Source organism: Chlamydotis macqueenii, chromosome 2 (assembly GCF_036417535.1).
Source record: "Chlamydotis macqueenii isolate bChlMac1 chromosome 2, bChlMac1.mat, whole genome shotgun sequence".
NCBI lineage: Eukaryota > Metazoa > Chordata > Aves > Otidiformes > Otididae > Chlamydotis > Chlamydotis macqueenii.
In genome coordinates, this window is record NC_141557.1 from 139,198,849 (window position 1) to 139,218,113 (window position 19,265).

Consider the following 19,265-nt stretch of genomic DNA (forward strand, 5'->3'; position numbering starts at 1 on the left):
TTGTTATTGCAAGGTCTGAGAAACCATTTGACATCTGGAAATTATCCACTTTACAAACATATTCTTTATAAAGAAGTAATGGTCTCCAGGTTTTAGGAGGGATTTTCAATATACCACTGGGGAAAAAAAAATCTTTTGCAAAAACAGAGTGATTAAGGATTTTAGCTTACACTAGCAACCCTGGCGTGAAGCACCTGGCTGGATACGCTGGGTGCTAAGACTACTGATGGCTGTGTCACCGTATCCTCCTGCGCTCAGGGGACTGGTGATGTGCGGTACCCACATTCAGCTGGCAGAGCAGATGGACCCCAATATCTTCTTGGCTTAACTTGTTTTAGCAATTCAAATCCAGAAAGTTCTCTTTGCAATTACCCAGGACAGATATATTTTATTGCTGTTCAGAACGTGGGTAGACTCTTTTATACCACTCTCTTTTTTCATAGTTTAATTGTTTCCAGCCTTCCTTACTGGAATTGAATGAAATATATATCTAGCATGGAAAAAAAAATATGAAAAGAGGTGTTTCAGACATACGTGGGAAGATGCAACTAAAAGCCTGCTTTAAAGTGTTTCCAGGTCTCAATCTTAGCTTGAATAAAGTTTTGAGAAAATCTGAAATAATTTTGCAGTATACTTTGGGGAAGACGGGAGAAATAAGAGTCATAATTCATAGGAAAATCAATGCAGAGGACGCTACAATTCTGTGTTAACTCTGCACTTCAGTCACTGAGGAGCATGTATCAATTGAATGGTGTCTTGCCGTGCTGTAGGCTGAGAGCAGATGGATTTCCCAAGATATACCCAGAAATAAAAAGGAAACTGGACATCATATGTTAATGAGCAACTGATTACACTGTAAAGAATGTTTGGAAGCTGCTTATCTTCCACTTGTAAACAAGACGCTGCACTGATTCAAAGCACATAAAACAATGCTTCTAGAGCTTTCATCTCTAAAATGTTGGAACCAGAGCTGTCCCAGCTCTGATATAAAACCTATAATCTAAAAATTAAAGCATATATTGCAGTGCGTATTAGGATTCAGGAAAAGCTTGTATTTCTTTAGGGATAATAAGACTAATAATAACTCTTACTATAAAGAGTTAAAGCTTTTCTTTTTAAAAGATCCACACCCTCCTGCTTCAGCATACAGATCAATCTCTTCCTGCAAGTGACGGCAACTGAGACTGAATGAGACCATAACACACCGCGGTAAGCATTATTTTGGATAACTGTCCCAAGATGTAATCTCTTCCTAAACCAATCTGCATGCACGAGATTGTACCCTGATTACATCGATGTGAATGGTCTTCCCCGGAAGGGCCAGGCAGCTGTCACTGACTGCTGTAGCGATTTGCACACTGTTCCTTACCAGCATCCTGAGAAGCCCGCTCTGCCTAGATAAGGAGTTTGATGCTAAATTCGACCTTCCTGTCTCTGGTAGCTGCTTTCCCGCTTCCTGTGAATGCTGTTTACTTCAGGGTGGTCAGGACACGGGCTTCCGAGCACAGCCAGATTGCCGAGTATTCCAAAGCTTCTCTGCAGTAGCTGAAAGCCGTAGGCTCACTGCATTTAATTACTACCACATATATTGCATTGTCTTAGAGTAAGGCCACATTGCTTGCCTTTAAATAGAGATTGAAAAGTTCTGTGGCTACTTAACACTGTTCAAGCTAGTTAACATTTTTTCCCCTCTATAAAGAACCACATTTTAAAATAAATATTTTAAAAGTACTTGGAGCTAGGGTATTGTTTGACCAGTATGAAAATGTCTTCCTCCTCTCTACCTCCCAGTGCTTTAGTGTAAGCTCTGAGGCTGAAAGGGTTTCAGTTTCACTAAACTCATAAAAACTTCAAGATCATTTGCTTATATTTGAATAACAGTTATAACCATTGGCTAAGAGGATTTTAGCAGCCCTGGATATCTTAGCTCTCATATCTAAAGACAATATCTGACTGTAATAGCTAAATATAGTGTCTGAATATCTGACCTCTTGTATCTAAAACCCATCACGACGGAACAGCTTTCAAAAAAAACTGCAGGAAACCCTTCTCACAAATGTTAGAGGAAAAAAACCCCAAACCCAAATGAGCTCACAAGTTCCATAGCATCCTCATGTGGAAGCAAGCAGCTGCCCTCTGTGGATGAAGTCACTCCCGCACTTTGCTTCCCTGTGCAGCTCAGGTTCCTGGGATGGAAGTAACTGAAGGGCAGTGGATGGGAGGGTGGATTCACCCCTGTCTTCTGGGCCAGCCCCTGGAATTGCAATCCTAAAAAAACTGCTAGAAAGGACAACTCCTATATGAAGTTTTGTCCTTGCTTTTGGCAAATTGTGGGCATTTGAAGTTCTCCCTACAGCATACTATTTTTGTTTCTTTCACCTAGGCGTGTCTTCTTTAGTTTAGATGCAAACAAAACCCAATGGCTTATTTCTTGCCTGAAAACATGTTTTCACAAAACTTTTCTACGGACATCCTCTCACAGTGTGCTACTCAGCCTTGCTTGTTGCTATTTACTCTACTAAAACTTTTTGTTCAACTATTTCTCCTATCAGAGGGAAGGAAGGAAGGAAGGAAGAAACAGAGTGTTATAGAGATCACTCACCTATGGTGTAACTAGGCTAAATTTAGACGATACTGCCTATTTTACCAGTAAAATAAGCAAACTCTATTTTCATGGTTTAGACACGTTTGTGCTTCTCATTAAAAGCACATCATCACTACTACAGAAACAGAAAACAACTTCACCGGTTATCGGAGATCACATTTACTGCCATCCACTAAAAAATCTGCTCTGTGCATTCAGGCTTACAGGATTCCCAAAGAACCAGATGAGCATTCAGACTGAAAGAACCGCTCTATGTGTGTGTTCATGGGAGGCAGGGTGCTTTCAGATGTGCAGCTGACGCAACCTTTGAAAACTCTCTCTTCCACAAAACCTTAGCCAGGGCTCATGGCCAATGAACTGCCAGGATGCAGGTCTTTGGATGATTCTCTCTGCCATTCCTCAGGCTGCTCTGCAGCATCTCCACTCTACTGCATGGCTTTCTGACATAGAAAGAATTTTTCGCTATTTCTAAATCTTGGCCTTTTACCATTTTCTTTTTAAGATCTGCCATCTTTTCACATCTTGGGCGACGTGCTAGATAAATTTTGTGTTGGACATTATGACATCCTGAAGTATAGGACCTCTATTTGCTGAAACTGCTTAACAACATTTTCAAGGAAAATTAATTTCGGCAGGGTGAAAGGTAAATCCCAAAGGCAATTTAGTTCTTCCACTGATGATGTTAGAGAATAAACATACATACACCTATGTCTAAATACACTTATAAACACACACATATATATTTTTTTATGCTGCTTTAGCTGACAGCTGGAAAAGTTAATCTGCTTCGGTCTTCGTGAAGGACCACTTGAGGACTGTTTGGACGAAGTCACACAAAAATCAAGTGGAGTTGCCACAGATCTGACTACCCCACTTACAATTACACAATTAGAAAACAAATGCAGGAAGCCTCGGTCAGTTGAATGTAAACCTTCATTATTCCAGAAAAAAGAAGTACGAGCTTGTATTACTAAGGCAGAAGCCTGAAGTGTAACAGCGGTGTTGCTCTGCCCTCTGCAGACTAGACTGCATAATCACACTTCACCCCAAATTCCGTTTAAAGCACAGCAGAAGAAAAGCTGTCAATGTGAATTAAACATATACGGACCCGGTACGTATACCTACCTTCTAACGGTGCACTGTGACGCTGCAAGTTGTAAGTATGGTAAGGCAGGAGTACTCCTGAGGCAGTGGGTGTCTTCTGTGCATTCTCACTGAGTCCACGCTGCCACCAAGTCTGGCAAGCAGTAAGCAGTTACTACCTGAATAGCACCAACACCTCAAGTCCTAATTCAGAACGGACTACAAGAAGTATTTATGTCTGTGACCCTTAACGTATGCCACGCAGCATTTCTTCATGATGGAGAAACAGGATTTGTTGTAGAGCAACTTCTTCTTGGTACCAAGAACAGTTTTTATAGCAAGATCTGGGGGAACAGGAAATGCTGTGATTCCTTGATTGATCTCCCACTTTTGAGTATGATGCTAGTGATAACTCGCCTTGACTGATAACAAAGGTACTAGCATCCCACTCTGCATGCACTTTACCAATATGCCACCTCCCACAGCAGGGGCGGCTCCACCTTTTATTCTAAGTAAACATCCAAGAAACATGATAAATTCATCCATCTTTGTGAGTTCTCCATAATTTAATGTCCTCTCCTCATGGTATCTGGTAAAGAATATTAAAGCTCATTTACTTTGCAGGTATTTGCTACATCCCCACTGATGTGCGAAAATACACACAACAGTACTATTTCTTAAGAGCTCAAAAATGTTTTTGTATTAAGGGCATTTTGTAACCCTTCTGACGGAGAAAACACGGCCCTACGTCATTTTCATAAGGCTTCTCTCGGATAGGAACCAACACAACAGAATTTACACAACACACAGTTCAGATTTGTTCAGACATTTCACTTTATTGAGGTGTGGACATTTGAAAAATACTTTCCTGAAAGCACACATGCCAAGTCCCAGGCATCATATGTGGCCCTCACAAACGTGCAGCACCTTACACACCTTTACTCCATCCGCTTCCAGGTTGGCCTGTCTGCTGCTATCAGGTGTCACACAACAGAAAAAACTGGGCAAGTTTTGTGCAAAAAGCCTGGCAGGCAGAAAAATTTGCCTACACAGCTCCCAACACAGTCCCTCCCCAAGTGTGTGACTACCACATGTGCTGGTTACATGACCCAAAGACTCACATGTCAGGAAACAAGAGAAGTGAGCAATCTTTCAACAAGTGGCAGCTTCCAGTGCCTAGCATTTACTGAATACCTCCATTATATAACTGCAATCGGTGTTCAGAAAAACCCAAATCTTAATTTTATACAGTGAAGAGCTTGCAATATGTAATGCTATTATGCTTCTCTAAGTTAAATTTTATGGCAGGACAAGATCCTCGATAACTATTTTTCTGAGCTATATTCAGCATCTGAGTTGGACACCCTGCACAGTTTGCGGGTAAAACAAGTGAGACATACTTAGAACACCACATTAAAATTTGATAAAGAAAGGCTCACAGAATGTACTATGTACACCTGAATTGGATCCCTATCCAGATGTACTGCAGAAACACATATTCAGAAAAGCTGGTATGATATTAAACCACTGACTAAATTTCCAAGTGAATGATTTTTGTGTGGATTCTCATTTTGTCATCTTTCATTGCTTTTGTTTTGTTATGAGATCTGCCACAGACTAATGCTGCAGGCTAGAACATTTCCAAGCATATCACCCAAGCAAAATGTAAGTCTCAAGTTTTCACCTGGTCTATTTCACAAACAAAACCGGTATTATTACTTCCAAAGCAAAAAACTCGAAGAAAACAATGGTCACATTTATACTTAGCACTAACTGTTCTCCAGTACTTCCATTTGACAACAGCTGAATGGCATTCTTAAACAAAACTCTTTACATAATCCCTGCTATCTCAGATAACTGACACGGAAATATCACTGAGGGTCTGCGCTACATCTTGATAATCTTGTGCCATGTTACAATATCTTCATCACATGAACATTCAAGCTCCAATTTTACCTTTCTTCACATTCTTTTCATTTGAGGACTTTGGAGTGGTTTGTAACATGTAACTGAAGAAAGCACGGAAAGGGAAATGAAATGCTTTAATGCCACTTCTCTTTCCAACAAAAATAATTTATTTAATGACACAGTAACTATTCTCAGATCTAGAAATATGCTAACTTCTGTAATGAAAACCAATATAATAAGCACCATTTCTGCACCTGTTTAAAACTTTACTTGGACAAGGAGCTGTCACATCCCACCATTCTGACCAACACCAGAAACAAGTAACTATACCTGAATAAACATGATTTCAGGGAAATGCTCAGGTTTCCACACACATTTACCAAAAAGGATGATCTTCTAACATTTTCCGTGCTTGGAGTGCACTCCTAACGCTGTTAGTGATGCAATCACCTGACAACAACCTCTATCCAGAAAGAGAGCGCTCTTTCTAAAACTCTCCAAGCTAAGAGAAAATTGAGGGATGAGGTGACCTAGAAGAAATGCTGTCAATACAGCTAATGTTGTCAATAGATATCGGTGTTAATTCTTTTTACTTCTCCTACACTTAGTCCTTTTGTCTCAATTCCTTTCTAGTCTCCACTTTTCAAGTGCTGCAGGCTGTCTTCTTGTCATAAAAACCACTAGAACAGATGTCTTGAACTTTTGTTTCTGCATGATTTGCTCCACATGCTTGGTAGTGCAAACAGTTCCACAGAGGGTGACTGTTTCTGTTGGTTTGTTTAAAACATAAGACAGCCTCATGAACTAAGATGGGTGTTAGGGTTTTCCCTGTTTCCTGCTCACAAGCTGCAAGGCTAACTTGTTCCCTACATTGTGGCACAAGTTCCAGTGCGAATCCAAAAGAGCATCCTGTGGGGCTACTCGGTCATCAGTTTCAAATGGCCTTGGAACAGGCACGCCAAGGCAACTCAGCACTTTGGAAAGTAGGTTTATTCTTCTCTAGAGCTTGTAATAAATTACATACTCTTGTGGGTTTCTCCTCTTACCATTAGCACTGATGCTCTCTAGGAATGGAAATCACTCTGGCCCACCCGAGGAAAATCCAGGAACACTTACTGCTTACAGTCCACACAGGGGCTATCTCTTCACAAAGGACAGAAAGGCAAGCAGACCTCTTCCAGTAGCTGACTGAGCATTAGTCAACTGGTCTCTGGGTCTCTCCATCTCCTGAACCTGCAGTTTTAGAGTCTAGCAGTTGAAACTTCCACCTGAAGCACTGAAAACAACACATGACCCTAAATATTTCTACGCTGTTATGTCAAGTAGTACCTTCTCTCCAAAGCCAGCTCCCCTCTGAACCTAGCAGCAAGGCCTCATGTGGCACCGGACCGTGCACTCTACAGCACCGAAGCAGCCCTGTGTACGTAAGCACTGCCATGCCTCCCAGGCACACTGCTGGTACTCCGCAGGTTCTAAAAAAACACCAACGGAGGGGGAAGGTGAGCAGGATGCAGAGTACATGATGCCTCTTGTCACCTCTGGGATCTGCTCTTTCAGAGGGGCACAGACAAAGCAACAGATTCGAGAGATGACCTCTATAGGAAAGACCATGCAATTGTTTTGGAAAAGCTCAGAGAAAGAACAGATTGACAATGTACAGATTAGGGCTGTGAGGAAAACTTCTCAAAAAAAGAGATGGCTCTGTACAGAATTGCACAAAGTAATTAATTTTGAATTTATCTGTACAGTATCACATACTGCTTAGCAAAAATACTGACAGACTTCCCATTCTGGGACACTTTTCAATGTAGTAATTGCCAGGACTAGTAATCCTTTCCTTCCTCTCTTCCCGCCCAAAACTCAAATCCATCTCCTGTGTTATTTATACATAATGAAAAGAAAGAGCCCATAAACTATAGTGACATTAACTGTAATCAAGACAATTCACCAAGTAACATGATACTGGAAGTAGTTTTACAGTGTTACTGCCGGAAGGGAGAGTGTTGAAACAGGACAGCTACACTTTCTGAATATATAGTTTTCTGAAGTGAAGCTGAAGTGAAAGCTACGTGAAACTGAAAAAAATCCAAATTTGAATGTCAGTGGGGATATATACTTTCTCACTTTCAGAAGGCTGAGCCTCTTTTCCCTTGAAAATATCGACAGAAGAGTCACATACTCTTCAGAATCTCTTTAAAATTGAAAAATATTTAATAATTTCAGAATAACTTTTTCACTTCTTGCAGTGAAGGGTCCAAGAAATTCACTGTGGTAAAAGCCTTTAGTCAGCAGAAAGTGCTTTGAAAAAAGCAGTAGGAACTGGATGTAAATTTCCAGCACCTGCAGTTTTTGGCTACTGGTGGGTAAGAGAAAGTAAAGTTTCAGGGTGTGCTGAAACCTGTGAGGTGAGAGCTGATCTCACAGTAATTTTTTAAGAGATCTACAACCGCTTGCTCATTAACAGCTATGAGCAAAGCAGAACAGCAGTATTAATTTATGTGCAGAAATTCATACGCTTGTGTGTCATGGCTGCACCCCAACCCACCATTTTGAGTCCAAGATTTTGCAGACATGGGAAATAAGGCGCTCTGCTAGATATGAGGAACAGTCTCAAGCTGCTTTGCCCCATGCCTAAATCTGCCGATTTCCTCTTCTTTTCTTTAACACTGCTGAGCAGGAGCTTTAACTTAATTTAGCTTCCAGAAAGCCTCCAAATTGGTTGTTTCTTCTAAAAATTCAACTGCTCATACTGCTGGCAAGACAGTTAAATTGAAAAAAAGTTTTCAGGTGTAGGTGTTATAATCTATTTCTAGATGTAAGTATCCAGGCTTCCATCTGTTCCCAGAAAACTGTGTGGGAAACAAATCGAGTTTATGACCTGCTTCCACACAAGCAGGTACCACACACAAGAGGACTTCATTCTGCGTGTTTACCACAAACCCACCGAAGCTGCTGGTCTGTTTGGAGGTCAGTTAATTCACTGATGGATCTCCAGCTGCACTGACAAGCGTATGCTCGTGCTCCTTTCTTCTTTACCATCTTCGCTCTCAGTTTACTGAGCTCAGGCATGTTATTCCTGCCAATCAAGTGAATTCAGGTTAGGATCATGCATTTTTTTTTTAAAGAAAAAAGATTCATGAGGCCATTTCAATTCAGAAAAGCTCTTAAGAACATTTTTGAGTACCACTGTCATGAATAATTCAGGGATATGTTTAAATTCTGTTTTGAACACAATCCTTTCCTGAGAGCAGTCTTAGTGTGTAGTTGCAGTACTCTCAGATCAACTGGAGATAGATGTTTTTTCAAGTCATGTTTTCTGTTGGGTTTAGAGACCCTGTGTCAGCCTCCAGAGAAAGAGTTGGGAAGAAAACCAGGTAGAGTTAATTCTTGTGTCAAGAAATTACCTAAAAATGCATTTATCTTCTCAAACTTACTGTAAAAATCCCTATGCAGAATGGGTACAACTACAGAGTTAAACTTTTCATCAGGAACTGTTATTTAGGATTGTTGTGGAAGTGACTGGAATGAAATGGCCATCAAAGAGAAGAATGTGCATCAAACTACAAATAATTCCTGTGCAAGCACCAACCACAACAGATGAAAAAACAGCATAGCTGTTACTAAAACAAGTTTTTCAAAAAACAAGTGAAAATTTAGCATTTGAACTATCCCTGCTCTCATGACCTCCTCCTGGCCAACAATTACTGGCCACTGAATTGTTTGAAAACAACATTCTCAAGCCCAGCTAAAAAAAGGAAACCCAAAACAAACATCACAGGAAGAATTTTTAGAATAAGAGGTCAGATATCTATTAATAAAAGGCAAATGTTTAATCTTCAATCATTGTTACAAATATCTGATACTAATGCCTTTCATGTATTTAAAAAAAATATTCAAGATCTCAGAAGCAGAATGATTTAGACTTTGAGTAAACAAAACAATCATATTTTTACTTAACCTTTCCAGCTACCAAACTCATCTCAGAAGACTAATGCAGCATTGTATTTTTAATGCTGCTTTAAATAATGTGAAAATAAGATTTGCATTCAAAGATAACTAAAAATTTCAGAACTGGAAGGAAAATACAGGAAAAAAATCTAATAAAACTGTAATACAAGAAAAATACTGGGAAAGGAGATGATGGATCCATTCCTGTTGCACTCCAGCTGTCACACTCCCTGGGGGACAAGCACACACTCTGAACACATCCACCATCTCCATGGGATAACGGGCACAGAGACTTTACTAAAAGAAGAGGAATCCAAATTCAGTATCTATATTAGGAGCATGCCTGCTACACTACCCTTCACTAAGTCTTGGCATTAGATACAGTTTTAGAGAAACTGGAAATAAGAAGTCCTTGATTTTAAGTCTTAAAAAAAAGGGAAATAATTAAAGTCAAAGACATCAGAAGACAAGAAAACAAAAATCCCACCCCTCCATTTAATCAAACCTTGCCTTAAAAATAAGTCTATTAAGAAATCAAACGATTTGATTTTCACTGAACATGACAGTTTAATACTTAATACTGGAAAAAAGAAAATCTTGAAACAATCACAGTCTCTGTGACTGAAGGTATGGTGAGAAGTACATGATGAACAATCAGCATTCATTTTGTAGGCATCCTGTAACAACACATGAAAAGCCAGCCCACCACAGAGATTATCTGCTTATTTCGGCAGAAAAGTTGCCTTTTGATCCATGAAACTTGAATTCTTTTTAAAATCAGAGAGGGAGAGTGATGGGGGAAGAAAAGGAAAGGCATGAAAACAGATCATGGGAGGTGTTGCACTCCTCTCCCTGCAGACTTTCCAACCTGATCACTGAACAGGTTGCATGTATTCTTTTTAGGTAACACAGGAGTGCTCAGGACTTTTCATGTTTTCCGTTCTCATCAAGCATAATTAGCACAATACTAATACCAAACCCAGCTCAGACATACCTGAAAAAAAGATAATCACAGGACTGATCCCAGATGTAGTCGTTGAAAAGTGATACACGGAAGTCACATGCAGTACAACGTAGTTGATCACATGTTCTGGTAAGAAAGAACAGAAAGCTCCAAGTTGGAGAAGCTACACAGATCGTAACAGCTTTAAAGTACAGTGCTCACTCAGAAACAGTAGAAGCAAGGTTACTTTAATTTTTTCTTACATCTCTGTCCCATTCATTATGGCACATGTTTTAACTATACGATCACATATTACTTTTACAGGTTCCTAACCTTACAGAACACATAAAATAAACTGATATTCTCTCAATATACTCTTTTGGTCCTCCTCACTGGTATGGCACTTGACTAGCATCCAAATACGCATCAAGTGCATAACTACTTACTACAAAAAATCCCACATGGAAATGTAATAATGTTCTATAGGATGTTGGGGATAAATCGTTAAAGTACCTTGCCTACTAAGTTCAAATGCAGTTGCAAAGCACTCTGGCTATTTTCAGTTCAGGCTCTAGGATGATTTAAACCAGCCCACTGATTTAAGTGACATACTCCGCATCACACTGAAAGCTGAAGAGAGGCAGGGAAAAATAACAATACTTGATAGATGCAACTTCCTTAACTATATGTTTTTGATTTTTGGAGTCTCATGTCTCACTTGCACATGCTTCAAGTCCTCAAACAAACAAAAGATCTAGTGGTCAAAAACAGAGGACTGGAAGGCACCAGTGGAGTTGCAGCCACATGTTTCGAGGAATATAGGGCAGTTCTGTTGAGTTCAAATGAAGAACTCTGGAAACACAGTTGTGAATAAAAATAATGATAAAGTAAGGAGAACTTATTTTTTCACGTTTCTCACCTTTTTGAAATATTTGTTCCTATGCCATATGGTGAAGAGCTTCCACCCAGGTACACTGGACAGCATCTGCATGGATTTTATTAAATAATATTAAACTACAGCAAAACATTCTGCAGAAAGTAGTAAAATGCTTCTCCTAGTTTAACAACATATTTCTAAAATAATATTTATTAAATATAGGCAAAGCATCCAAATGCTTACAAATGATAGAATTTTAAAATTTTCATTACCAAGGTATTCAAAGGAAAACTCCATGACAATCACTCTTTACCAAACACATACGGGATTATATATTGCAGCATTTGATAAATGTATATGTCCATAAGGCCAAGGAAGCTGTTGTTCAATAACTTAAATTGTTAATAAATTTATAGTAAATAATTTTGACAATATGAAAGCACATTAGTAATTCTTCAAAATTATCTTTATCTTTGTTTATCTTTAAAAAGAATGTTTTTCTAAATACTCCATGTCTTTCTTAGTTAATGTCAACGCAGATTAAACAGTAGCAATATTATTAGACTGACAATTAGACAACAAGCTACAATCGAGCTATGTTCGACTAGCCCAAACATTTTTCACGTACCTTTTCCTATAAGCCTGTACAACAGCACTATTGCTTTCATGTGTGAGACTTGCAGAGTTAGACTTCAATTTCTATTTAAAAAGTAATCAAAGAATAAAAGGCAGCATTACAGCAAGGTAATAATATTCTGTTTTACTTAATAAGCAGGAGCCAGAAAATCTCAGTCGCAGAAGAAGGGGACTAAGAATTTGGGAATTTTCTTGCTCAGGTTTCTGTGAGGCTCTTTGAGACAAAAGCTGTTGAAGTAACACATAAATGAGCAATGAGGCTTCTGTTCTCATACTGAACTTCCAGCTCTGCCTGAAGGAATTCCACGTGATCACTTTGATTTTACAATCAACACTTAGTATTTAATGCTCTCTTTTTAGTAATTTTGCTTTTAAAATCAGTTTCAATTTAGGAACCTGCTCCCTCAAAGTTTCTGAGCTTTTGTTTTACTGAAAACACATCAAGGACTTACTTTACTCAAAAAGACAAAGTGTCTTTGAAAAGTTTCTTATTTGCTGCACACAAAACAGTTCATTTGAATTCCAGAATACTAGAATTCTAGATTCTAAATCGGAAGTCCTGGGGATATAAAATGAGAAAATTATACAAATTTATTGACATAATTCTCTCTTGCTCAGACATACATATCGAGGGATACAAGTGGTTTTTGTTGGTTCAGATTTAGTCACTCTGTAAGAAATCAGAGACAAAGCAAACCCAGTGTCACTCATGAAAATAACAGAATCTGCAGGGGGGTTATGAAGTATAAACAACGCTATTTTCTACCGATGACACCTAAATTAATATATATTTTCAATATCTTCTATCATTCTATCTTAATGTAAATTTGCGGTTTCATCTCCACCTCCTGCTGTCAAACAACAGAGTCATTTGCAGATGATACAAAATGGGGAGCAGCGGTTGGTATGCTAGACGACTGCACTGCCACTAAGAGGGACCTCAGCAGACTGCAGAAACGGGCTGAGAGGAATCTCTTGAAGTTCGACTAAGGGGAAATACAAACTCCTGCCCCTGGGGATGAATGATGCTCATGCACCAGAACACACTGAGGTTTGACCAGCCAGACAGCAGCTTTGCAGAGAAGCCATGGGAAATTTGGTCAATGACAAGTCGACCATGAGCCAGCAGCGCGCCCTTGCAGCACAGAAGGCCAACAGCATCCTGTTGGCTACATTAGAAGGGACATTGCCAGCTGGTCGAGGAAGGTGATCCTTCCTCTCTACTCAGCACTGGTGAGACAATCACAGAAGCATTTTGGTTGGAAGGGACCTCTTGAGATCATCTAGGCCAACTCCCCTCCTCCAAGCAGGGTCAACTTCAGCAGCTTACCCAGGACTGTGTCCAGCTGGGTTTTGAAAACCTCCACAGAGACTCCACAACCTCTTTGGGCAGCCTGTCCACTCTTGCAGTAACAAAGTGTTTTCTTGTGTACAGATGGAATTTCATGTGTTTCAGTTTGTGCCCACTGCCTCTTGTCCTGTCACTGGGCACTACAGCGTAGAGCCTGGCCCCTTCTTTACTCCTCCCATCAGGTATTTACACACATCCATAAGATCCCCCTGGAGCCTTCTCTTCTCCAGGTTGAACAGTCTCAGCTCTCTCAGCCTCTCCTCGTATGAAAGATACTCCAGTCTCTTAATCATCTCCATGGCCCTTTACTGGAGGCTCTCCAGCTCCATCTTTCTCTTGCACTGGGGAGCCCAGAACTGGACACAGTACTCCAGATACGGCCTCATAGATATGTCTGCAGTGCTGTGCCCAGTACAAAAGAGAGATGGACATAATGGAGTGGGTCCAGCAAAGGACCATGAAAGTGATTGAGGACTTAGACCATCTGACATACAGGTAGAGGCTAAGAGAGCTGGAATAGTTTAGCCTGGAGAAGACAAGGGTCAGGAGAATCTTATCAATGTATAAAAATACATGATGAGGAAGAATAAAGAAGACGTAGCCAGACTCTTCCCAGTGGGGCCCACTGTCAGGAGGAGAGGCAATGGGCACAAGTTGAAATACAAGGAATTCCAGTTAAACACATAAAAAAACCTTCTTTACTTCTTGTGAGGGTGGTCAAACACGGCAACAGGTTACTTAGAGAGGCTGTGGAGTCTCCATCCTTGGAGACATTCAAAAGTTGTCCAGGGAAACCAGCTCTAGGAAGCCCTGCGTGGGCCCGTGCCAACCTCATGAAGTTCAACCAGGCCAAGTGCAAGGTCCTGCACCTGGGTCATGGCAATCCCAGGCACAAATACAGGCTGGGCGGGGAATGGATTGAGAGCAGCCCTGAGGAGAAGGACTTGGGAGTGCTGGTGGATGAGAAGCTTAACATGAGCAGGCAATGCACCCTTGCGGCCCAGAAGGCCAACCGCATCCTGGGCTGCATCAAGAGAAGCGTGGCCAGCAGGTCGAGGGAGGTGATTCTCCCCCTCTACTCTGCCCTGGTGAGACCCCACCTGGAGTACTGTGTCCAGTTCTGGAGCCCCCAGCACAAGAAGGACATGGACCAGTTGGAGAAGGTCCAGAGGAGGGCCACGAAGATGATAAAAGGGCTGGAGCACCTCTCTTATGAGGACAGGCTGAGAGAGTTGGGGCTGTTCAGCCTGCAGAAGAGGAGGCTCCAGGGAGACCTGATAGCGGTCTTCCAGTACCTCAAGGGGGCCTACAAGAAAGATGGAGAAAGGCTGTTTAGTAGGGCCTGTTGCGATAGGACGAGGGGTAATGGTTTTAAACTAGAGGGGGGTAGATTTAGATTGGAAATTAGGAAAAAATTTTTTACAATGCGAGTTATAGAACACTGGAACAGGTTGCCCAGAAAGGTGGTGGAGGCCCCATCCCTGGAAATGTTCAAGGCCAGACTGGATGAGGCTCTGAGCAACCTGATCTAGTCAGGGATGTCCCTGCTCCTTGCAGGGGGGTTGGACTAGATGACCTTTGAAGGTCCCTTCCAACCCAAACCATCCTATGATTCTATGATTCTATGACTTCCAGAGGTCCCTCCTCCAACCTCAATTTTCTGTGATTTGGTGATATTTGACATCATGCTTTACCTTGAGCTAGCATTTCCTTTAATTGCCTGTTACTGCCTGGGTAAGACCATCTCTTTCTGTCTCTCCTATTCCTCACTACAGGATTGCTGCACTTTCCTTTATGCTGTATTTTCCAAGTTTATCCTACAGCTTGTTTCAGCTCGTTTTTTTTTTGCTTTAAAACAGTTTTCGTTTATGGTGCTTATCTTTCCATTGCTGAACCTCATCTGTTCTGCATTTCTCCAGACTCCTACTCACCAGAGGTGTTTTAGCAAAGCTGCTGTCATTACAGATTTCATCAATAATGTCATCTATAACTTCTTCACTGCCGCCAGCACTCATTAACAGTTTAGCTGATCTGAAAAACAAACAAATTAGCTTCCATTTGTCCAGAGCAGTTCTAAGAATTGCAAGTTAAACCATAAAATGAGTCACAGCCTTTGTCCTCTAACATTTCTGTAGTATCTAAGGTAGGCCATCCAAACTATGACTAGACAGATGTAAACTGCAGGATGATGCCTTTCAGTCCCTGTTGAACTGTCCCATCATAGGTCTTATTTTTTTGTTTGCTTTTTTTATTTCCAACCACTTCCAACTCTGAATAAAACTATGATAATATAACCCATGCTGCACTTACTGAGCAACAAATTGGACAGCCCTGATTTTTCACATTAATCTTCAGCAGCAGGAATATAAAAGGTGAGAGGGAGTTCTCTCCTCATGCAGGGATTCTGAAGGAATTCCTGCCAAACTGTATGCACTTAGAGAGATCACCTGCACTTTGCTTTCACGAGAGTGAGGAGTCTTGTCACTCAAGTCTGCTGTCTGCTAGCTTTGTCAAAGAAAGGGAGGCCTGCAGTACTGCTGCATCAACCAATCAAGAACAAATCTACTCCTGATACAGAAGAAAACTGTGTGATTTTTAAAAATATTGTAATTAGATTGACTAGGTTTAGGTAATGGCAGTGACGTGGCCGACTGCATGGCAGTACTGTGAGCAGGGACCCTGTCATGACAGAAACTATTCAGATTGTCATTTTAAAAATTGTGAAATTTGAGGTGGATACATGATAGTGTAGAGTGTAAGTTATGTGCTTATTGTAGAAGATATGGTTAATAGAAAAAGTATGAACAGAATATATAAATGACTTAAGTATCAACAAAATAAAATGTTTTACAATACTATTGCTAAAGATCTTCCTGCCATAAATCGCAAGATTTATAGATATTTTACGTATCACGAGGTCAGTTATAGAGCCAAGTAGTCCCTGATCCTAACTCACAAGCAAATTAGAGCAGCTTTTCACGCCATATTTAATCCGAGGTTGGGATACTCCCAAGAGACACCGACTACCTGAACCAACGCAGCTCACTGGCACACGACTTGGGCGTTTAAAAATAAGTAAGACAGAGGATAGTCGTTGAGGTTCGGCCAGCATTTCGGTTCCCGAATCCCGGTATTTTCGCTTCCGGACTGGTGTCGCGGACGCCGACCCCCTCCCGCCCCACAGGGCGGGCTGCGCGCCACGCCCGCGACCGTCCGCTCGGCTCGGAGCTGCCTGCGGGCGCCGGGACCGACGCAGGGCCGCTAACCTGCCCTCCTTCGCCCTCGCCGTCGGCCCCTCCTCTTCCTCCTCGCCGTGGTCGTGCCGATGGCCGCCAGCCGCCCCTCGCCCCGGCAGGCGGCACAGCCGCCTCTCCACTTCATCCAGTAACTGATCTAAGTCGTCCGCCATCTTGCCACCGCCAGGGGTTGCCACGGCGGCCCGACGCCGGCAGAGGCGGAGTCTCCGCGCCTGGCGGGGTGTCGGGGGGGTCTGTGGGGTGCGTGGAGAACTCGGTTGCGGCCAGGCCTACGGCCCACCCCGCCTGCTACCTCGCCCCTCCCAGGAAACGGCAGTGAACCAGGGAAAAAAAAAAAAAAAAAACCAAAAATAAACGTGAAGCTGTAATGCTCCGGCCGTAGTCGGCAGGATTCGAACCTGCGCGGGGAGACCCCAATGGATTTCTAGTCCATCGCCTTAACCACTCGGCCACGACTACGTATGCTAGTGCGGCTTTTCCCGCCGCTCTACGTCTATCTGCCTGGGCTGCTGCCGCGCCGCGCCGAACCGGGCCGGGCCGCTGCGCCTCTGCCAGCCGCCTCAGAACGGGCCGGGTCGTTCCGGGGAAACGTTACTCGGCAGAACTGTGAGGGGTACGGTGTGGTATTTAGGGCACGTCTCCTCACGGGGTGGAGTGAAAGGCATAACACGGGGTTTGTGCGTAATGTCTTTGCAATATAGTTCAGTATGTTGTAGATCGGCCCATTAGAGCAAAAAGAAGTGAGGTTTTCATGTGTTGCTGTGATTCTGAGAAAATAGTCCAACTGTGCAAAGTCCCCAGGAGAAGCCTGGGTTTTTTTTTTTTGTGTTTATGAGAAACACATGTCGAGAGAATGGCCCTAACCCCCTCCAATCCATCCCAAGCTAACGGCCCCTACAGTGTTTGGGGAACTGGGGCAGGGTCTGGCATGGACCGGGAGACACTGGCAGTACTGGGCTGGAGAGGGGTGCAGCCGGTTCTGGCCAGTTCCAGCCAGGGCACTGGGGGAAGCGGCTGCAGCCCCCTGCAGTGTTCGGCCTGCCCTTGGGGTTTCAGGGGCTTTGCAGTAGTACTACAGGCCTCTCTTTCCTTCATAATGAGATAACTTAAGCAAGTGGGAGGGTTTTTTTTTTGCACTTGATTTATAATTTTTGAGGAAAGTCTCATAAAACACGGTCTTGCCTGTTGCTGTGTTAAAAAATGCAGACAAACATAGCGGGTGTCAGTCACCAGTCCCAATGCGTGCTCTGGCCTCCTCTGTCCTCGGAGACAAGCAGGAGGTCGAATGGCTCAAGGTGGGCGCACCGCCAGCTTTGTCAATGCCGGCGCTTGGAGACAAACGAATGCTGTATATTATTATATTTGATTAGAAATCCACGGAAGCAATTTAGAGAGAGAAAGGTCCTGTTAAGCAAAACAAAGCATTGCCATCTTCTCAGGTCAGCTGAGACAGAAGGCGCAGTGCTCACAGCCTCCCCCGTTGCCAAAACTGTTCAAAATTTGTCAGCCCATGATGAAGTGGGGCTGCAGTCCTTAACAGCTCCAAGCAAAGCCTCTTGGTTACAAGGTGTTTTACAATTCTCCTGATATTTCAAGTAATGAGTTGCAAGCCCTGTTTGAATTCCCTCCTACTTAAGCTTTTATTTCATGGTTCCATTTTCCTCCCCACGCATCTCAGGGCTTCGTTAATACCCCAGCCCATATCGTGGCAGTGCTGCTGGGGGAGATGTGTTGGGTAGAACAGTCATGAGCCTTCCCTAGGTTGATGTGATGGAAGAAACTAAATAGTGTTGATGCTGCTCCAGCTCTTTTAAGTGGTCCCTTGGTCAGGACTCAGTGTCGTGTAGGTAAATTCAATCCAGAAGAAGTGGATTTTTTGGTGGAATTTTTACATTCATCTCTCACAGCTGTGGAGAGTTTAAACTAATCACAATTCTCCCTGAAATGCTATCATCTCTGTAATTTGAAAAAGGATCAGGAGCCCACAGGCTTGGAAAATCTGGAAGAAACTCTTGTCCTGAAATACATCATCACATGTGGAAAAGACCACTTGCTGCATCATCTTAAAGGAGCTTAAGAATGCCGAAATCCAGTATCATTCTGGCCTTCTTTCAAATGGCCTTAGAAATCCGAGTACATTCTCTTTTGACTGCAAAACAGCTTCTTTCCCTTTCCATCAATCCCGTGGCTGTCAATGTGTCTGCTGCAAGGTGCCAAAAATGTATGGAGTGTCTATGGGATAACAGTGCCAAAGTAAGGGGTGCCTCAAGGCCTTCTCCCATGAACCCGCCGCAGCATTTGCGCAGTTGGAAAGCATTTGAAACAAAAAAAAAAAAAAAAAGGAAAAAAGAAAAGGCACAGACCTTTAAAAATTCCTTAAACTGCAAAGATTGTTTTTGTGCAGATTGCTGCCTGCTGTTTAGATCCTTGTTGTTCAAAACTTCTGAAAGGCCTGATGCAATCAAAGAGACTGACTGGGTCAAATTGATTCCAGACCAGTCCCTGGAATCACACTGAGGTGAATCTGAAGTACTGAGCCTTCAGCTAAGCTGCGGCCAGGAGAAAGGAGTTGAGGTCACACCCTGAATTTTGCTCTCTCTTAGGAAATAAGTTAATTTTCTTGTGCGAATCATGTCTCTCACTTACAGCTTGGGGAT

General features: G+C 42.3%; 1 protein-coding gene and 1 non-coding gene across 5 annotated transcripts; both read right to left on the reverse strand.

The window, feature by feature from the left end:
- Window positions 1-6,133: 6,133 nt before the first annotated feature.
- Window positions 6,134-16,775, reverse strand: CFAP418 (cilia and flagella associated protein 418). 4 transcript variants are annotated; one of them, XM_086741034.1, is made up of 7 exons: window positions 16,618-16,775; window positions 15,283-15,382; window positions 11,993-12,063; window positions 11,407-11,472; window positions 10,539-10,634; window positions 8,541-8,672; window positions 6,134-6,864 (listed from the first exon to the last, which is right to left on the reverse strand). In XM_086741034.1, exons 1-7 carry the CDS (start codon window positions 16,758-16,760, stop codon window positions 6,792-6,794), a joined length of 681 nt encoding a protein of 226 aa, XP_086597160.1. In that variant the 5' UTR covers window positions 16,761-16,775; the 3' UTR covers window positions 6,134-6,791. The 4 variants fall into 4 exon arrangements, with proteins under 4 accessions (XP_086597160.1, XP_086597159.1, XP_086597157.1 ...); XM_086741033.1 differs by lacking the exon at window positions 16,618-16,775 and adding an exon at window positions 16,379-16,608; XM_086741031.1 differs by lacking the exon at window positions 6,134-6,864 and adding an exon at window positions 7,785-8,431 and having other exon boundaries at window positions 16,618-16,760.
- A 210-nt stretch (window positions 16,776-16,985) lies between these two features.
- Window positions 16,986-17,067, reverse strand: TRNAS-AGA (transfer RNA serine (anticodon AGA)). The gene has a single exon. It is a non-coding gene; the product is annotated as a tRNA-Ser (tRNA).
- Between the last annotated feature and the right edge of the window lie 2,198 nt (window positions 17,068-19,265).